At 35.9% G+C, this 16,704-nt stretch overlaps 1 protein-coding gene across 2 annotated transcripts in view; it reads right to left on the bottom strand.

Moving 5' to 3' along the window:
• Positions 1-16,704, bottom strand: part of side-IV (sidestep IV transmembrane protein) — a 980,143-nt gene that overhangs the window by 172,035 nt on the left and 791,404 nt on the right. For both annotated transcript variants that reach the window (XM_081730407.1, XM_081730406.1), the window contains exon 4: positions 15,312-15,425. In XM_081730407.1, coding sequence (XP_081586533.1) covers positions 15,312-15,425 — 114 coding nt within the window. The remainder of the gene's footprint in view (positions 1-15,311; positions 15,426-16,704) is intronic.

Here is a 16,704-nt window from a genome sequence, read left to right on the forward strand (position 1 = left end):
TAGTGTGAAACAGATAGATTTCGGGATTACTGAGACGAACAGTGACACTTCCGATGCCGTTTATATCCAAATTTACCCCTTTATGTCCAATGAGACGTATTCTCCCCGTGCGAAGAATGGGTATTCTGTTAATATTTATAGAAAAGTATATTCAAAGTCTGGAGTTTTTCTTCGATACACAATTTAAGTTACAGATGGTAAAATATAACTTTCGATTTGCATTTAATCTGTTGAGCTATCATTGGTTGATTCGATATGGATTTACCTTAATCGCATGTTCTTAGGTCGCATGATCTTTGTGGCCATTTCATTGTACCACGATGGGCAAGACCAATCACAGTAATGCAGGTTTTTAGAAATGATGCGCCTGTACTTTGTAGTGAGATGTTTCACTCTATTGCTAAAAGAATAGGATATTGGCAAAACAAGGGTCAATTTTCAATTTGCGGAATCGAACACTGAAAAGAAAACATGGTCAGCGTAGGCCAGGCGCGTATCCAGAATTTGTTGTTGGGAGGAATTCAAGCTTTTGGGGAACCAATATTAGAAACCACTATGTCTATGTTAGATTGAAACGGGTATTATCCTACATCATAAAAGACGATAAATAATTGTAAAATACTTTCACCTACTTAAATAATTGTAAAATACTTTCACCTACTTAAATAATTGTAAAATACTTTCATCTATTTAAATAATTGTAAAACACCTTTACATATTTAAATAATTGTAAAATACTTTCACCTATTTAAATAATTGTAAAATACTTTCACCTACTTAAATAATTGTAAAATACTTTAACCTACTTAAATAATTGTAAAATACTTTCACCTATTTAAATAATTGTAAAATACTTTTACCTATTTAAATAATTGTAAAATACTTTCACCTATTTAAATAATTGTAAAATACTTTCACCTACTTAAATAATTGTAAAATACTTTCACCTATTTAAATAATTGTAAAATACTTTCACCTATTTAAATAATTGTAAAATACTTTCACTTATTTAAATAATTGTAAAATACTTGCAGAAAGAAATGACAGAATTATTATGTTTTTATAAGACAAATAAATAAAATGCCGGGAAATCTTTGAGATTTACGTTCCACACTTATGCTTTCTAGGCAAAAGGAGACGGTGGTGATGAGAAATGAATAAAATGGTGGAATGAAGAAAATGGGAGGCAAAGGGAGAACCCCGAGGAAACCCACGTAAACGGTGTTTATCCATCACAAAGTTCACTTAGCGCGAGCTGCGATCTAACCAGAGACCCTGTGCATCAGAGATGAACATTACCACTGAGCCACCGCGGTCTCCTTTTTATAAGACAAAGAGTACAGATGAAGTGCAAGATCAAACTTTCATGCTACATCAATTACTTCTCTGTTACATAACTATAGTTTTATTGAGAAAGTGGAGAAATATATGTTGAGTTAGGAAGTTTTGGGGAGTCCAGACCCGAGGTAACCCTTCCCCGTGAATGCGCTCTTGACGTAGGTTTCAAGTCTTATATTCATTCGTTTTTCTTCGTTTCATTTTTTCAATGGGTACTTCTATTTGAGAACTCAGAAAGATTATGTGACTTTTATCCCACTTTGTACAGGGGTTGAGAACTATGATACGTGATTCCTATCGGCCAGCAACAGGTCAACCTAGTAGAAATGCTATAGTTATTATGTTCCATCTAGCGGTGCTGATTTCTGTATAACTATAAAGGTGCTCTCGTTCAGGTATTTGTTTCGTTGTAATGCTTCCAAGCAAAGATATCCAAATTCTGGGATATCCAATCAAACTTTAGAGGAGTAAGGTCCCCGTCAGTACCTACAGAACCCCGACAGAATCCGTGTCGACGGTTTTGACATGATCATCATACAGAGTTCGAATGTTCAGTGCCATCCAAACATCAGTGTTTTGATATGTAAGGAACAACAAAGGGTGTAAGTAAATTCTTTGAAATTTTGAACTGTATTTTGTATCACAATATTTTTTTCTGTTCTACCAAAGTTAAAGAACAAGTAAGGAGAATCAACTTTTCTGAGCCAGACGTTATTCTGATAAAATAAGGACAATTAGTGAAAATATTAGAACGTATTAAGTTATATCTCTTATATATAAATCCTTTTATATATTACCAATGTTAATAATTAGTAGTCACGCGTATTAATAAATTAATGATTAGGATGGACATACCAATGGAGCAAAAGAAACATAGGATAATTTTCCACGTATCAATATCGGTCACTCATCAGTTAGTACATACCATGTGTGTTGAGAGGAACATATACCAGTAGATCACATACCATAATAGATCAATACCTAACGCAAACATATAACTAGCCCAGCTAGTTCGTACGTAGGAATCTTGTCATCGATTCTCAGATAATAAGCATCCACATACATGGTTCGAATTCCAATGAAAATTAAATGAACGTGGATTAACTATTCATTGGAAGTTCATTCTTTTCATTGGTTTCGGAGTTTTATTGTCTTTGAGTGCTTTGTGCTTATATATGTTCAAACTATGTATTTTAACATTTGATATATGTTCTTATGAAGGATAAAACGTATAGTAAAGTTTGCTATGTACTGATCCAAAAGCTATTTCATTTTCACATATTTTCCTAAATGCTAACCGTAAACAGAGTACGAAATTTATTTCTATTTCTATTTCTATTTTTACTAAATTTGTCATACAATAAATAACTCATTCTGTCTTTTTCTTTTGCTTATTCGTATTAATAACTTTCATAGAAGAGAATTAATTTTACCTAATGTAAGTTATTTTAGTTTCGATTTTGAAAACTTTAAAAGTAAAAACTCTGACGCCAAATGAGCAAATGTCCCACTGGCGTTGGCATATTTATTCATGTGTACATATTACTGAAATCAAAGGGTACCACGATGGCTCAGTGGTACATCACTCACCTATCGTGTGTGGGGTTCGTGGTTCGATCCCAGATCGTGCCAAGTAGGCTTTGTGGTAGACGGAAACCGTGTGAGGGGATTTTTCGCAGTTCTTCCATTTCCTCTTACTTTCTTCACTTCATTTCAGACAGATGGGTGATCGTTTGCTACATTTGACGGTAATGGCAGTGCAGCGCTCATTCAATGTCATGAGGATAGTTGGGGAGCTTCAGAACGAAAATAATAGCGAACTCAAGTTAGGAAATCCAGAACACAGGGCTCGTGATATACATCTTTAATACCTATGCACGATTCTCTTTTAAAACAAGTAACTTTCATTTCATATTGTAAAGCATAATACATTGCAATCCATGAGGATACATGTAAGGTATGTTATTACACTGTACAGCTCATGTTCTGTTCTTTAATTGAAAACATGTTATTTTAACTAAATTAGATGTGCTAAATCGATAAGTGAAATCCATTTTCTTCTAACACGCATTACAGTCATATGAGACATATTTTACGTATACAAACAAAAGACTACAAATGTCTAAAAGAAATGTACTTTAGTTGAAAATGTGACTTTACATAAGTTAGAGGTGCTAAATCAATATGTGACGTCCCTTATAACAATCACAAGGTTATAGAAGTATTTTTGTAGACGCTCTGTATATTTTGTAAAGACAGTACTTATTTTTGGATTTATACTTTATTCTGCGACGCAAATAAGTTCTTTCTTCGATGAGAACAGTTTTTCTTCCCACGCAACAGGACAAAGAAGTCTTTATATAAACGTTGCTTTGTGGTGAAAACATTTTAGTGAGCGATAAAGATTCTCAGTGTTTCTCCCTGACTTATTAATATGTACAGGGTATGTTCCATGGTTATTTGGAACTGAATTAAGTGTATCTTCCAATCATTTATGGAAATACTGCGATTCAGAGCACACCAGGTGTCGGAGCGACAGAACGATGCCAGCCACATCATTTTGCCAGGTCGTTATCTATACATTCCCAGACCTAAGTTATCGCAATGTCTCGTGCGTCATGGCCAGTGGACTAAATTAACGTTAATTCTTTTTAATATTCTATTTGCATGTACATACAGGTGATTTAACCTGAGTGCTCTTGAAAATGAACTGCCAACATTGATCAGACGATCAGTGCAGCTCGTATCTCAAACCTACTCAATTTTATTCCATAACTGTGAGCAGCAACCACGTACGTTGCATCGGGCATCAAGCATAGTGCTGTGCTAAGTGGTATACGTTATTAGCCAGTCAAGGACCTAGTTATGGCTAGCCCCAATCAGTGAAGTCCCAGTTCCACATACCTAGTGCGTGTTAGTTATAAACGCGCCCTCCAACATTATCGTCCCATTTTGGTAATTGTCTGCATACTTTTGCTGAAGACTAACGTCGACATTCGAGGATTTTTTGGAGCAGCAACCATATTCCTTTGCGGTATTATCCCGGCGACACTCCCACAGTGCTAATCCCCCATGTGCATGGTGTGAGAAAAGTATCTGTAGTGAAATCCCAATTATAACCTTCATATATGTATATAAATTGATAAAGGGCTATAGTGTAGTGAAAAAGCAAAGTGTGATTTTATTAGTGAAAATAATTATATAAAATATATTCAGTGTTGAGTATTGTGATTGTTTTTCTACTCCGTTATTTTTAATAGTATTTTAATAAATAAACATAGTGTTGTTCAATCCAGTGTGTTTTTGTTGTATGTATGAATAATGTTTGTGTGCGTTGTGGTCTGAATGAACGTCTGATCGTCCGTGAGGTTTCCGAGCCGAGACATCCGAACCTCTCGGTGCCTAATGCTCATGTCGTTATTGAGACCGGCGGGCCATGTGGGAACAATTTTGTAATCCCTTTTTGGAGATATTTGGAGATATCGGATTTTACGTTTTAGCCAGGTAAGTCCAGGTTTCCGGAAAATACTCATTGGCAGGACAACGGAGGACAGACCCCGGAAAGTGGTTATACCCTTATCTCTCAGTAAGTACCATTTATATTGTGCAGTCACATAACATTTTGTTGCACATCCATGCACAGGAATTTTACGTATACAAAGGTCTATACACATTTCTACGGAAATGACATGTCATGTTTTTACTTCTGTCTATCTTATCTCTGATGAGAGACCAGCAATATTCAGTAAGCATACTGCTGTTTAATAGTCCACTGAACCTCTTTTCCAATATTAGAATGTCCTGGTGAAACCTTTCTTCATGCTCATTACTAATAGCTTCTAAATCTTGCGGAAAGAAGTCCAAGTGTAAATCCCAAAACTGTAATTTCAAGGACATATGGCATCTCATGATTTGGAAGCAGAGCATCATATCACTTACAATAGTTTCATAATTTGGTACTTTAGTATTACCAATTGGTGCTTTCGTAATTGGAAATTAAAACACACTAACTTGAACGCTTGCCATGCTGTCTTTTCTCTGTCCGACAGTGTACATTCAAACTCACTATTCTGCGTGAAACTTCTTATTTGTGGGCCAATGGACAGTCTTCGTTTATCTGTGCGTAATAAAGTTTGGGAATTTTGTCTTCAGGTGCTTCAAAGCTGGCTCGTCTCAATTTAATGCTTTGCTGTAGACTTTCATGAAATCTAGTTTGATGTGTAATGGAGGAAGAAAAACATCTTCAGATTTTATGAGTTGTTGACTTGATATGTTCGTGATTTCTGGGACACATTACTGTCATATTTTCCATGTCTTCCTACGTACTGGATAACTCTGTCTCGGCTGTTCCTTTAAATAGAAAGCAACAAAATATGGTATACCCTTGTTGCATGCCTGTAAGTATTCCAATAACTTTAAGTTCTCCACAGATTCGCCATTTGAATGTATATTGGAGTGTACTGCAATAAGTCACTCATTACCTCATATGTTTCCTTTGTGTGAACACCATACGCCATTGGGATGAATGGATAAGCATTACTAATATAGAGCAATACTCCTTTACATAAACCCTTATAGAACTTGCATGAACCAATGAACTATCACTATTCTGCTCGATTGTGTTAATTGCCAAACTCCTGAAATAAACAGTTAACATTGTTACAAAACACTATTCCTCCAGTATTCGAAAAGTAAGATGAAAAGTTACAATGTCGTGTTCGAACTGTGCTGATTGTGAAGGTTCTCTCCAATAGTTTCCATTCCTGAAGACGAGAGACCAAGATTTCCTCTTTTGCTTTCGATAGATTTAAGTCTTATACCAGATCATTTCATTTTTCTTGTGTGGTGAGATGTGATGCACATGAGAGGTATGGTGGTTCGAGGTCGACGTCCTCGTTGCCTGAACTTCCTTATTCCACGTACATCAAATGTACACTTTTCGGGAGCTTTCGAGACAGGTAGCTCTTCAGTGTGGGGGCACTGGACGCCTTGCTCGCTCCGAATTAGAATATTGGATGTGGTTTTGATTTTGAAAAGAAGTCCTTTATATATGTCAAAGAAACGTAACAGTGATTTACGTGGTGTCTGTAAACCATTGGTACGATAAATTTTATCCCTCTTCGCTTCCCTTGCATCCAGTTTCCCAAGTTCCTGGTACACGAATTACAACAGATATGTGGTGCGCAAAGTTTATCTTGATCCCCTAATAGGCATCCAAAATACAGTTCATATGCATTTTTGACAACAGGGGTAAGGCTGCTTATTTGACTATTTAACGTCAAATCTCCGCATACATAACAAAATGAATCAGGCTTATTATTACTCTGACAAGATATTCTGATATACAAAACAAGTCTATTTTTCATACACACTTCATTGGCAGAAACCCAACACAAACGTTACGACTTTACAAACACTTGCAATTGTAAAACACAACCTTCATATTGTATAGCACAAAACGTACGGCAGCACTTGGCCAGTGTTGCCAGCACCGTGAGTATTATGTAACAAATTTATCACTACATGATTCAGCCTAACATTTATTTTTTTACAACAATTATAAACTGATATCGATACCAATCTTACCAAGAGCTGGAGAGCAACCTTTAAACAAAATCTCAATATTGTTTCTTACGTAATACACATAATGTATAAAGACTACTCCTTGCAATAGATAGCTAGAGTGATGTTCTCGGTCAGGTTCGTTAATGGAGTTAATCTGCTAAAATTTTAATGGATAACGGCTACTTTAACGGTGGCTATCTGTATCCCATATATGTGCGATTCTTTTAAAAATTCTGCTTCATGTAATAGATAGCTGGAGCGATTTTCTTGAGCGCGGTCGTTAATAGAGTCAATCCATTAACGTATTAGCGGATAAGGGCGACTTTAACGGCAGCTATCTATAACTTACATTGCATATATGTAAGGGAATTTTTAGTTATTAATTCATTTACAACAGAAAACTAAAACGACTATTTCGGCCAAGTTCGATAATGGAGCTAATCCTTTAACATCTTAATGGGTAAGGCGACTTTAACGGTGTTTTCGCATGATCTTTTCTACTGTTTTTACCAGAGTTTATTAGCATTATAACAAGCTGATAATAACAACAATCCAAACTAATCTTCCCAACCGGTTGTCAATGCGAATGATTGAAATTGACAATTATCTTTATCATTTTTATTATTATTTTAGCAATTAGCTGTTGCACCATATTAAGAAGCAATTTCATCTAGGTTTTATTATATTAGTTGTAACTATTCACAATGTGAAGAAATAGAAATCGACAACTGATTCAGTGATTTATGCTGTCCAGATAAATGGTTTAAGGAGCCAGTTACCGTTTGATCGCAAAATGGATAATTTTGTGGCTCAGTAGTCTTATCATCATGTCAATCAAAGTTACTAGCTACAAATCAAATTTATTTTATCGCAAACTGGATTGATCGCAAACCGTACAGAATTATTTTAAGAGAATTCTATTGGACTTAGCACTCTCAACTTAGCTTAAAACGTGCAATTAAAAATGTATCCAGGCGTAGGAACATTTACAATTACATAAACGGTACATCGAAGACCCACATTTCTCTATAGTACCGGTAACTATGGCCTTAAGCCTGTCAGGTATGAGGCATCATATCCCTCGGCGAGCACACTATCCGGAGAAGGGGAAAGGAAGAAAAGAATGGAGAAGTACTATTCCAGCATTTGCCTGGTATGACTGAGGAAAGTCTAGGAAAACCTCAGTCTGGATGGCTACCCTGAAAAAAGCAGCTACACATTTTGGATCGAGTGTCACCACCCGAAATCGAACCCAGTCAAATTAGTATAAGAAGCCCATTTAGAAATGTTTCCAAGCGTTGGCACTTGTTTTTACTACTGTCATAATTAGATGTTATTTGTCCAAAGACAAGTTGAACCAATAATTACAGAATAATCCCTGCGCTTTGAATATTTTGTTTCTTTCATTGTACAAAACACGAAGAATCGTGCTCTTGATTAATTAATTAAATGATTGATATTGATTGAATGGGGACGTCAAACTCGAAGCTATTCGTCCCCGTCACAATCAACAAGATTGCTCAAGCACGGACTGCCGGAAATAAAATTTATAAACGAACGTATCAAAATATAGGAAACAAAAAGACTGCTGCTAAGTAGAAATAGAAACCTAAAAGAAGAGATAACATAATAAACGTATGAAAATAACAAATTTATAACAATAACAATAAATAGTAATGATAGTAACAATAGAGAAAATGTATAACAATACATAATACTAATAGTAACAATTGAGAACATACATAACAACAATAAATAATTAAAAACAAAAATCAGAATCAAAGATAAAAGTGCAGCAAAAATAAATAAAAGAGCAAAGGACTAAAAAAAGCTCAGAGAACGTGAACAATTTACACACGTGTACAAAAGCAAGTATACCCTCAACAACAACAATATCATTGATACAAGGTCAAATGTAGGTGATAGTCGGTGGTACTCTGTGAAATTTGAGTATTCAAGATATGTGACAAGAATGTGCCGAATACTCAGTGAAACAATACATTTCTCACAATACGGACGATTCATACTACGCATCAAATAACTATGCGTTAGATAAGGATGTCCGATACGCAAAAGCTTCAGGAGCACTTTATCTAGACAATCAGGGCGAGACGATTTATGCCACTCTCCAAGGAGTAGCTTAACTTCGTGAAATTTATTTTCATTTGCCTGATCACAATTTGCCTGCGGATGAGAGAATGCTTTCAGCAAATTGTGCAAGAATGTGCTTTTAGCATATAAAAATAACATAAAAAGTGCAAGGATTATTCGCTAATTATTAGTGATTCAATTTATCTTTAGAACAAAGTTTGAGTATTCGTTTCTTTAAGTTGATTGAATTATTGTTCGTATTGTAGATTCCTACAAAATATGTTGGAAAGAAAAGGGATACCTGCTGCCATCTGTCGGGATATTAGAGCTTTTAAAGCCATCTTAAACCGGAAAATATACCATTTTCGGTTTCAGACGATAGATATGAGCACTCCCGGTTCCGATGCAGAGATAACGATGAAGATGTAATTAATTAGAATATTTGTCACTTTTTCTTACTGTTTTGTGTCTGATATTTGTCATTAGATAGACAGACGGAACTATTTCCTGGAAATCAAAACGATAATAATTGTAAGCAAATACACTTGTCAAACTCTTCACTTGTCAAACAATGAAGATATACGCATCTAGAATCCAACAACTACAATTTTCCGTAATATCAACTCTTTAACAGAATATAACATAGCGAGCACTAACCGTAAAGCACGTGTCAGCTTCTTACTCACTTTCTACCATTCTATAGCTATCCGATTGGAATCTACTGACTTTAAAGTGAAATCTGAACTTCTATTCGTTGTTATAACTGATCCAATACTTCATCCGAGGATTGAACACAAAACCACAGAAAGCACGCATGTTAGCTATTTGAGCTCCCTCGTGACTAAGCGTTTAGCGTACGCGCCTTTGGAGTGGAGACTCAGGTTCGATTCCCGGCGAAAGCTCATGTGGTACGGATTCCACGTTAATCAGTAAGTCACGTTTCATATAGCTTCGCTGCTGAAAGGGACGTTAAACTCAAAATCAACTCAAATTAACATGTTAGTTACTTGATTGCAAAGGGGGAGACTCGAGTTCGATCCCCGGAGGGAGAATATATGGTTCGGATTCCACGTTAATCAGTAGGACCCGTCTCATATAGCCTCGCTGCTGAAAGGGACTTTAAACTCAAAATCAACTCAACTCAATTGATCGCAAAAGTCACGGCAAATCACTGGTCTTATCGTCTACTCCTCTTTCTAATATTTCCTAAGTAAATTTATTATCATGTTCTATCAATCAAAACTGCTATAGTTTTCGCTTTTTGAAATATATATTTACGTAATTGTATTACGTCCAATGTGATAACAGGATTTTCTTCCGTATACAACCCGGTCCCATAAAGAAAATTGAAAGTGTATTAGATAGTACAATACCAGAATAACGAACAGTGACGGTACGAACACAATATAAAAAGGGAAAGTGGAAATAATGAAGAAACGCGAATTTTGCTTCAAGGATTATCACAAATAAAAAATTAATGTTTAGGAAAATGAAAAGATTTTTTTTGGGGTGCGTACGAAAAAAACAAAAGGACGGTAAAGAAGAAGAAAATAGTATAAGTAAAGGAAAAAACTCTGCGAATTAAGAAAAAAGTAAGATGAAATCTTTCCCTTTTTCCACGTTAGATTAAATTTGAATACCTATTTCCCTAAAGATTATATCGTGTACTGGATTCTCCAGGAATAGTTCGGGACGAAAGACAAGGAAGTTACTCTAAAAACAAAATTTCGTTTTTCCTTCCTTCCTTCTTCTTCTTCTTCATCCTCATGCTCCAGTTTCTCGTCCCTTTTGGGAGTTAAAATATGCCCAGAAATTGAATTTCTTGTTTTCTTTAGATCAACTTACTATCAAGACAGTTCTTCTTCTTTTTTTTCCCCTTTTATTCTACGTCTTCGCTGGCACTAGCCTCTTGTTCCATCCCCATCCCCACAACATACCTCCACCCTCTCCCTGTGAATGTTTCATTCTTTCGTTCCTGTCTGTGGATGGATGGAAAGGCTTTTCCAAAGATAATAACAAATGTCCTTGCATTTTAGATTCCCTTTATTCGTGGATTAACGTTAAAGCCAGGCATAGGGAGTTTCAAGATAGGGGGAAGAACAATGCATTGCATAGTGTGGTAGTATCTCATATAACATCCGATCATTCAACGTAGGATGTATATTGCACAAGAATCTTGGCCACTGTATCTTTCTTTACAAAGACGAACAGAAACTATATCTATCTATATTCCTTATTATTAATTTCTGGAGTAAGATGGGAAGGTAAGGAACTGACCAAACAAATAGTTACCTGTAAGATGTTTTAATATAATCGGAAGGAACTATCCACAAATATGCTGCCTAAAAATCCTCGTTAACTCTAAGGTATAGTCTTGTTCAAAAATCCTTGCCTACTAACTTTGCTTTAAAAGGTCATACCCTGATATTTTCTCATACGAAATTCTAATGCTTTAACCCTGAATAAAGATTTCAGTTGGCCAAAGCTTTTTTTATTTAATTCGAACTGGGAGTTAGAATGGTTGGATGAATTTGAGTGTAGCACCCCGTTCAGCTCCGAGACTATATGAGACGGAAGACCTACAGCTTAAACGTGGCATCCGATCTACATGGGAACCTACGTGGAATTATACCTGGGTCTCCCGCTCCGAAGCCACGTGCCCTAACACGAGGGGATCGAACTAAGGGTTAGAAAACAGGAATTTTGAAAGAGAGATGGGTGGCCAGACAATGTGAAGTAAGGCGAACTTGGCAGACTATAAATAATACTCATAAGCAACAATTACCCGTCTCTAACGTACAGGCAAACACATACAATCTAAGGTGTCAGAACTTAGTAGAATGTAAATCAAAAAAGTTGAGTAATGTATGTGTTTCCTTCTCCAGAGTTCCAAACAGTCTTTCCCGCATAAATTTGTCAAACAAAAGAGACAGATGATTGGTCGACGACACAGTGTCTAGGAAATATGTAAAAGATATTAGACTTGCGGAACAAAATCGTACAGTGGTATTACAGGTTATCTTAGTATCATCTGGCTTCACGTTAAACAGAATAACATATCAGCGATTTACTAGCTTCACAATTTGATTTTTCCTATACATTCCAATTGCTTTGAATGAACTATTAGCCTTGCCTGCTAGTCTAATGGTTAGGCGCACTCCTTAGTCCAGCATCTAATCCCGATGAGAACATCTTCAAATTTGAAAGCATTACAATGGTTAGGATTCCCTTTCAAATTGTAGATCCACGTATAACCTCTGTGTTCGAAAGTAACACTATTATAAACTCCAACCAACTAAGTGTACAATTGCTTTGGTTACCTCTCAAGGTTGCAGCAGTTCGAAATGCACGATACCCCAGAAGAGCATAACATTCTGTTGATGCTGTGGTAGTATTGGTAGCTTCCAGGTAGGTTTATATGATGCCCATCTATGATGATGACCCGTAGAGTGTCGTAAAGAACTCACTTCTCATCGCATTTCAGTGCTGTATCCAGAAATGGGTCCCTTTCTTTAATAAGACAACAAAGAAACATGTTTTCAGTTTTGATCAACGATATCAATTGATGATCGATATCAAAACAGAAAATTCGTGCGTGAAGATGAAGAGGTTAGCAGAAGGCTGTGGAGTATGGAGACTTCTCAGATGCGGTAAATGTTCTGCCAATATTGGCAGAATACCTATAATGATGATGCTGATAATAGTAAATGTTTAGTTTTTCATAATAATTTGTTCAAAGCGAAGTTAAACTCCGAAATTCCTCTTTCGTATATCATTGTTAAAAGGAATAATGAACAAGATTATGGGTGTCAATGCCTGAAGCCTAATCTTGTATTTTAGCTCTCTTGGCGAGATAGCGTAGTAGGAAATAACCTATAAGTGAAGGGTTGATCATGCATGATAGCCTATGTGCCTAAGATCACGGGTGCCAATGTCTGCAGTCTAATCTTGTATTTTAGCTCTCTTGGCGAGATAGCGTAGTAGGAAATAGCCTAGATAAATGAAGGGTTGATCATGCATGATAGCCTATGTGCCTAAGATCACGGGTGACAATGTCTGTAGCCTAATCTTGTATTTTAGCTCTCTTGGCAAGATAGCGAAGTAGGAAATAGCCTATAAGTGAAGGGTTGATCACGCATGATAGCCTATGTGCCTAAGATCACGGGTGCCAATATCTGTAGCCTAACCTTGTATTTTAGCTCTCTTGGCGAGATAGCGTAGTAGGAAATAGCCTATAAGTGAAGGGTTGATCACGCATGATTGCCTATGTGCCTAGGATCACGGCTGCCAATATCTGTAGCCTAATCTTATATTTTAGCTCCCTTGGCGAGATAGCGTAGTAGGAAATAGCCTATAAGTGAAGGGTTGATCACGCATGATAGCCTATGTGCCTAAGATTACGGGTGCCAATGCCTGTAGCCTAATCTTGTATTTTAGTTCTCTTGGCAAGATAGCGTAGTAGGAAATAGCCTATAAGTGAAGGGTTAATCACGCATGATAGCCTATGTGCCTAAGACTACGGGTGCCAATGCCTGTAGCCTAATCTTGTATTTTAGTTCTCTTGGCGAGATAGCGTAGTAGGAAATAGCCTAGATAAGTGAAGGGTTGATCATGCATGATAGCCTATGTGCCTAAGGTCACGGGTGCCAATGTCTGTAGCCTAATCTTGTATTTTAGCTCTCTTGGCGAGATAGCGTAGTAGGAAATAGCCTATAAGTGAGGTTGATCATGCATGATAGCCTATGTGCCTGCCAACTGCACCAATTTCAACTCCCGGCCACGATTCGGACATCATGTTAATAATATAACCCATCCTTCAATAGCTCCAGTATTTCATAATGACGCAAAACTAAAACCTCTAGCCAAGAAATGCATCTTGAAAATACGGAAGTAATGTAAATTAAGAATAAGATTTTCACGTTTTGGAATAAATACGTATATGCTATCTGTATAAATGAAGAATAAAGTGTTTTTTTTTTAAAAAATATACCTATGAAACTCGGAAATAAAATTAAATAAAAATTAAGATTCGAGAGGAAGGAGGAAATTCGTGTTAATATTCAGTTCAAAATTGTTGTCGTCACGAATTCTGTCGAGGAATTTGAAGCTCAAAATAAATAAAATTATAATCAAGCCTGTTGTGCTATATGGTTGCAAAGCATGATGTCTAACTCTGAGGGAAGAACGCAGACTGAAAGTATTTGAGAATAAAATCATGAGTCAAATATTCAGGCCCAAGAGGAATGTGAATTGGGTATGGCGAAATTTCAAAACGAGAAAATGCATCATTTATACCGTTTACCACACACTGTAGGGTTGTCAAGTGTTGGAGGCTCAGATGGACAGGTCATGTAGCCAGAATGGAAGAAAGTAAGAAAGTAGGAACACTTTCAAAGTTTTGACTGGAAATCCAATCGGAAAACGACCATTAGGAAGAGCTCGGCGCAGATGGAAGGACAATATTAAGATGAATCTCGCAGAAATAGGAATGCACAGGAGAAACTGGGTGAAATTGGCTAAGGACAAAAATCAATGGAAAGTTTTGGTGACTGCGGCATTGACCTCAGAGTTCCATGAGCTATAGAGTAAGTTAGTTTAGATTCGTAAATGTTTTGAAAGAAATATTTACGGAACACCAAAATAATAAAGAATCAAATTTTGAAATGCTTTAAAAGAAATGCGTACAAAATAAAGCATGCAAATAAGATAAATAAAGAAAATTTGAAAATGGCCTATGAAACACGGAAATAAAATTAAATAAAGAGTAGGACTTGAAAATGTTCTGAAAGAAAATATACAGACAAAACACGGAAATAAAGTAAATAATGAACCAAATGTACATTGCAAATGTTTTAAAATACGTTCATGAAACACACAAATAAGATACATTACCAAGTTTTGGAAATACATTACCTGTATTTTAAAACAAATACACCTATGAAATACTGTACGTAATTAAGATAACGTTCATCTGATTTGTGCATTCTGCAACAAAAGAGCATACCTATCTGCCATTAACTATATGAATTCGAATGTCATAGTTCATAAATTTGAGTTTGCACTAGTGAAATGGAAATTCCGTACAAATCCTGCGTGTCCACAATTGAAACATTGCACCATGGAGCAATTAGTGTGGATAATAATACAACGATTTATGAGGGTACCTTGTCATCCAATCATCAACACTACATTACTAATGTACCAAAACCATAATTGCATGTAACACGATGATACACGCACATTTACGAAGCAAACGGTAACAGGAAAAGGGACGGGAGCTTCGAGAATGGCTTGGTTAAACACTAATAGCTACTTACCTCCGGTTACCTCACATCTGAGGTTGACATTCGACCCTTCGTTATACGCCTGGGTTAAATTTGTTCTATCTTGCTTCTGCGAACCATAGTAGATGACCGGATCACTTGGAGGAACTAAAACACAAAAGAAAATATAAAATTGTTTAATATACCTCACATTCTTATGGCTTATCTAAATTAATTATATAAAAGATCTTGGCTTTGTACAGAAAGTACATTTCATGAAATGTATTTAAGTAACATAGCCTACTGTGGTTTTTGATGCAATAGTTATATTTATTTATTTATTTATATAGGCGGATCCAAGCATAGGCATCAAAACTGAAAAAAAAAAAGCTCAAGGAGATAGAGAGAGAAAACTGCGAATCTTTCATCGCTCCCCCCCCCCCCCCAGAAGTCCGTCCTTAATCCACCTCTGTCTATAAATATAATAAAATTACTCATTACATATTTATTTATTTATTTATTTATCGCCTGTTATTTCAAGAGTGACATAACTCAAAAATCGCCCTTATTGACTTATGAGCCAAACATGAAAGCTAATCTTGATGTCCGTCTCTGGTAAAAAGTTTCACAGATGTGCTTCCAAAACTGGGCGCTAGAGAGAATTGTGTCATTCTTGCGCCAAGTTGTTTTCACCGCGTTTCGAAACTTTCAAACGTTTCTTCTGAAACGATAGGAACTTTAAGTTATGTCACTCTTGAAATAAATAGGCGATATATATGAAAGTACATAGGCATACACGTGTAACATACCTTCTTGACATACATAATTGGGGGTACCATGAGCCTTACAAGGAAGAAAAAAATGTAAAACATGAAAATAACGGAAACAAGAAAGAGGAAAAATGTAAAATCCAGCCATAAAGAAAATAATATACACATATATCAGTAAGTCACCAAACAATGATAAATCATACATGGTCATTATTCAGTATTGCATAGAGAAGTTTAACAAATTTAACTTTCCCATTTGAAAATAGATCTATCCTATCATTTCATTTGTTATAGATTCTCAGCAGTATTTGTATAATCGGTGAGTGTGCACGAGTTGAACTTTTCGACATAGGTATATAAAAGATATTTTGATTTCTTTATCTTCGATATCTTCCTATATAGAAAGGGATATGTTGCAACAGTTTTGAACTATTAATTCTATTTGTCAATATATTTCTTAAAATAATAAGAGAATGTACAGTTCTTCTATCCTTCAGACTACTTAAGTTGAATAGCAAGCATAAAACTAATACTGACAAGTAAGTTGTTGTAATATATATTTGTAATATTAAAATCGATGTCCGATAAATTCGAAATGTTTCGTTTCATATCTCACACAAAATCTTACACTTGTATTTTTTTTTACAACTTGGTGTTCGTTGTCTGTCCTATTGAAT

Source organism: Thermobia domestica, chromosome 11 (genome assembly GCF_964235325.1).
Source record: "Thermobia domestica chromosome 11, izTheDome1.hap1.1, whole genome shotgun sequence".
NCBI lineage: Eukaryota > Metazoa > Arthropoda > Insecta > Zygentoma > Lepismatidae > Thermobia > Thermobia domestica.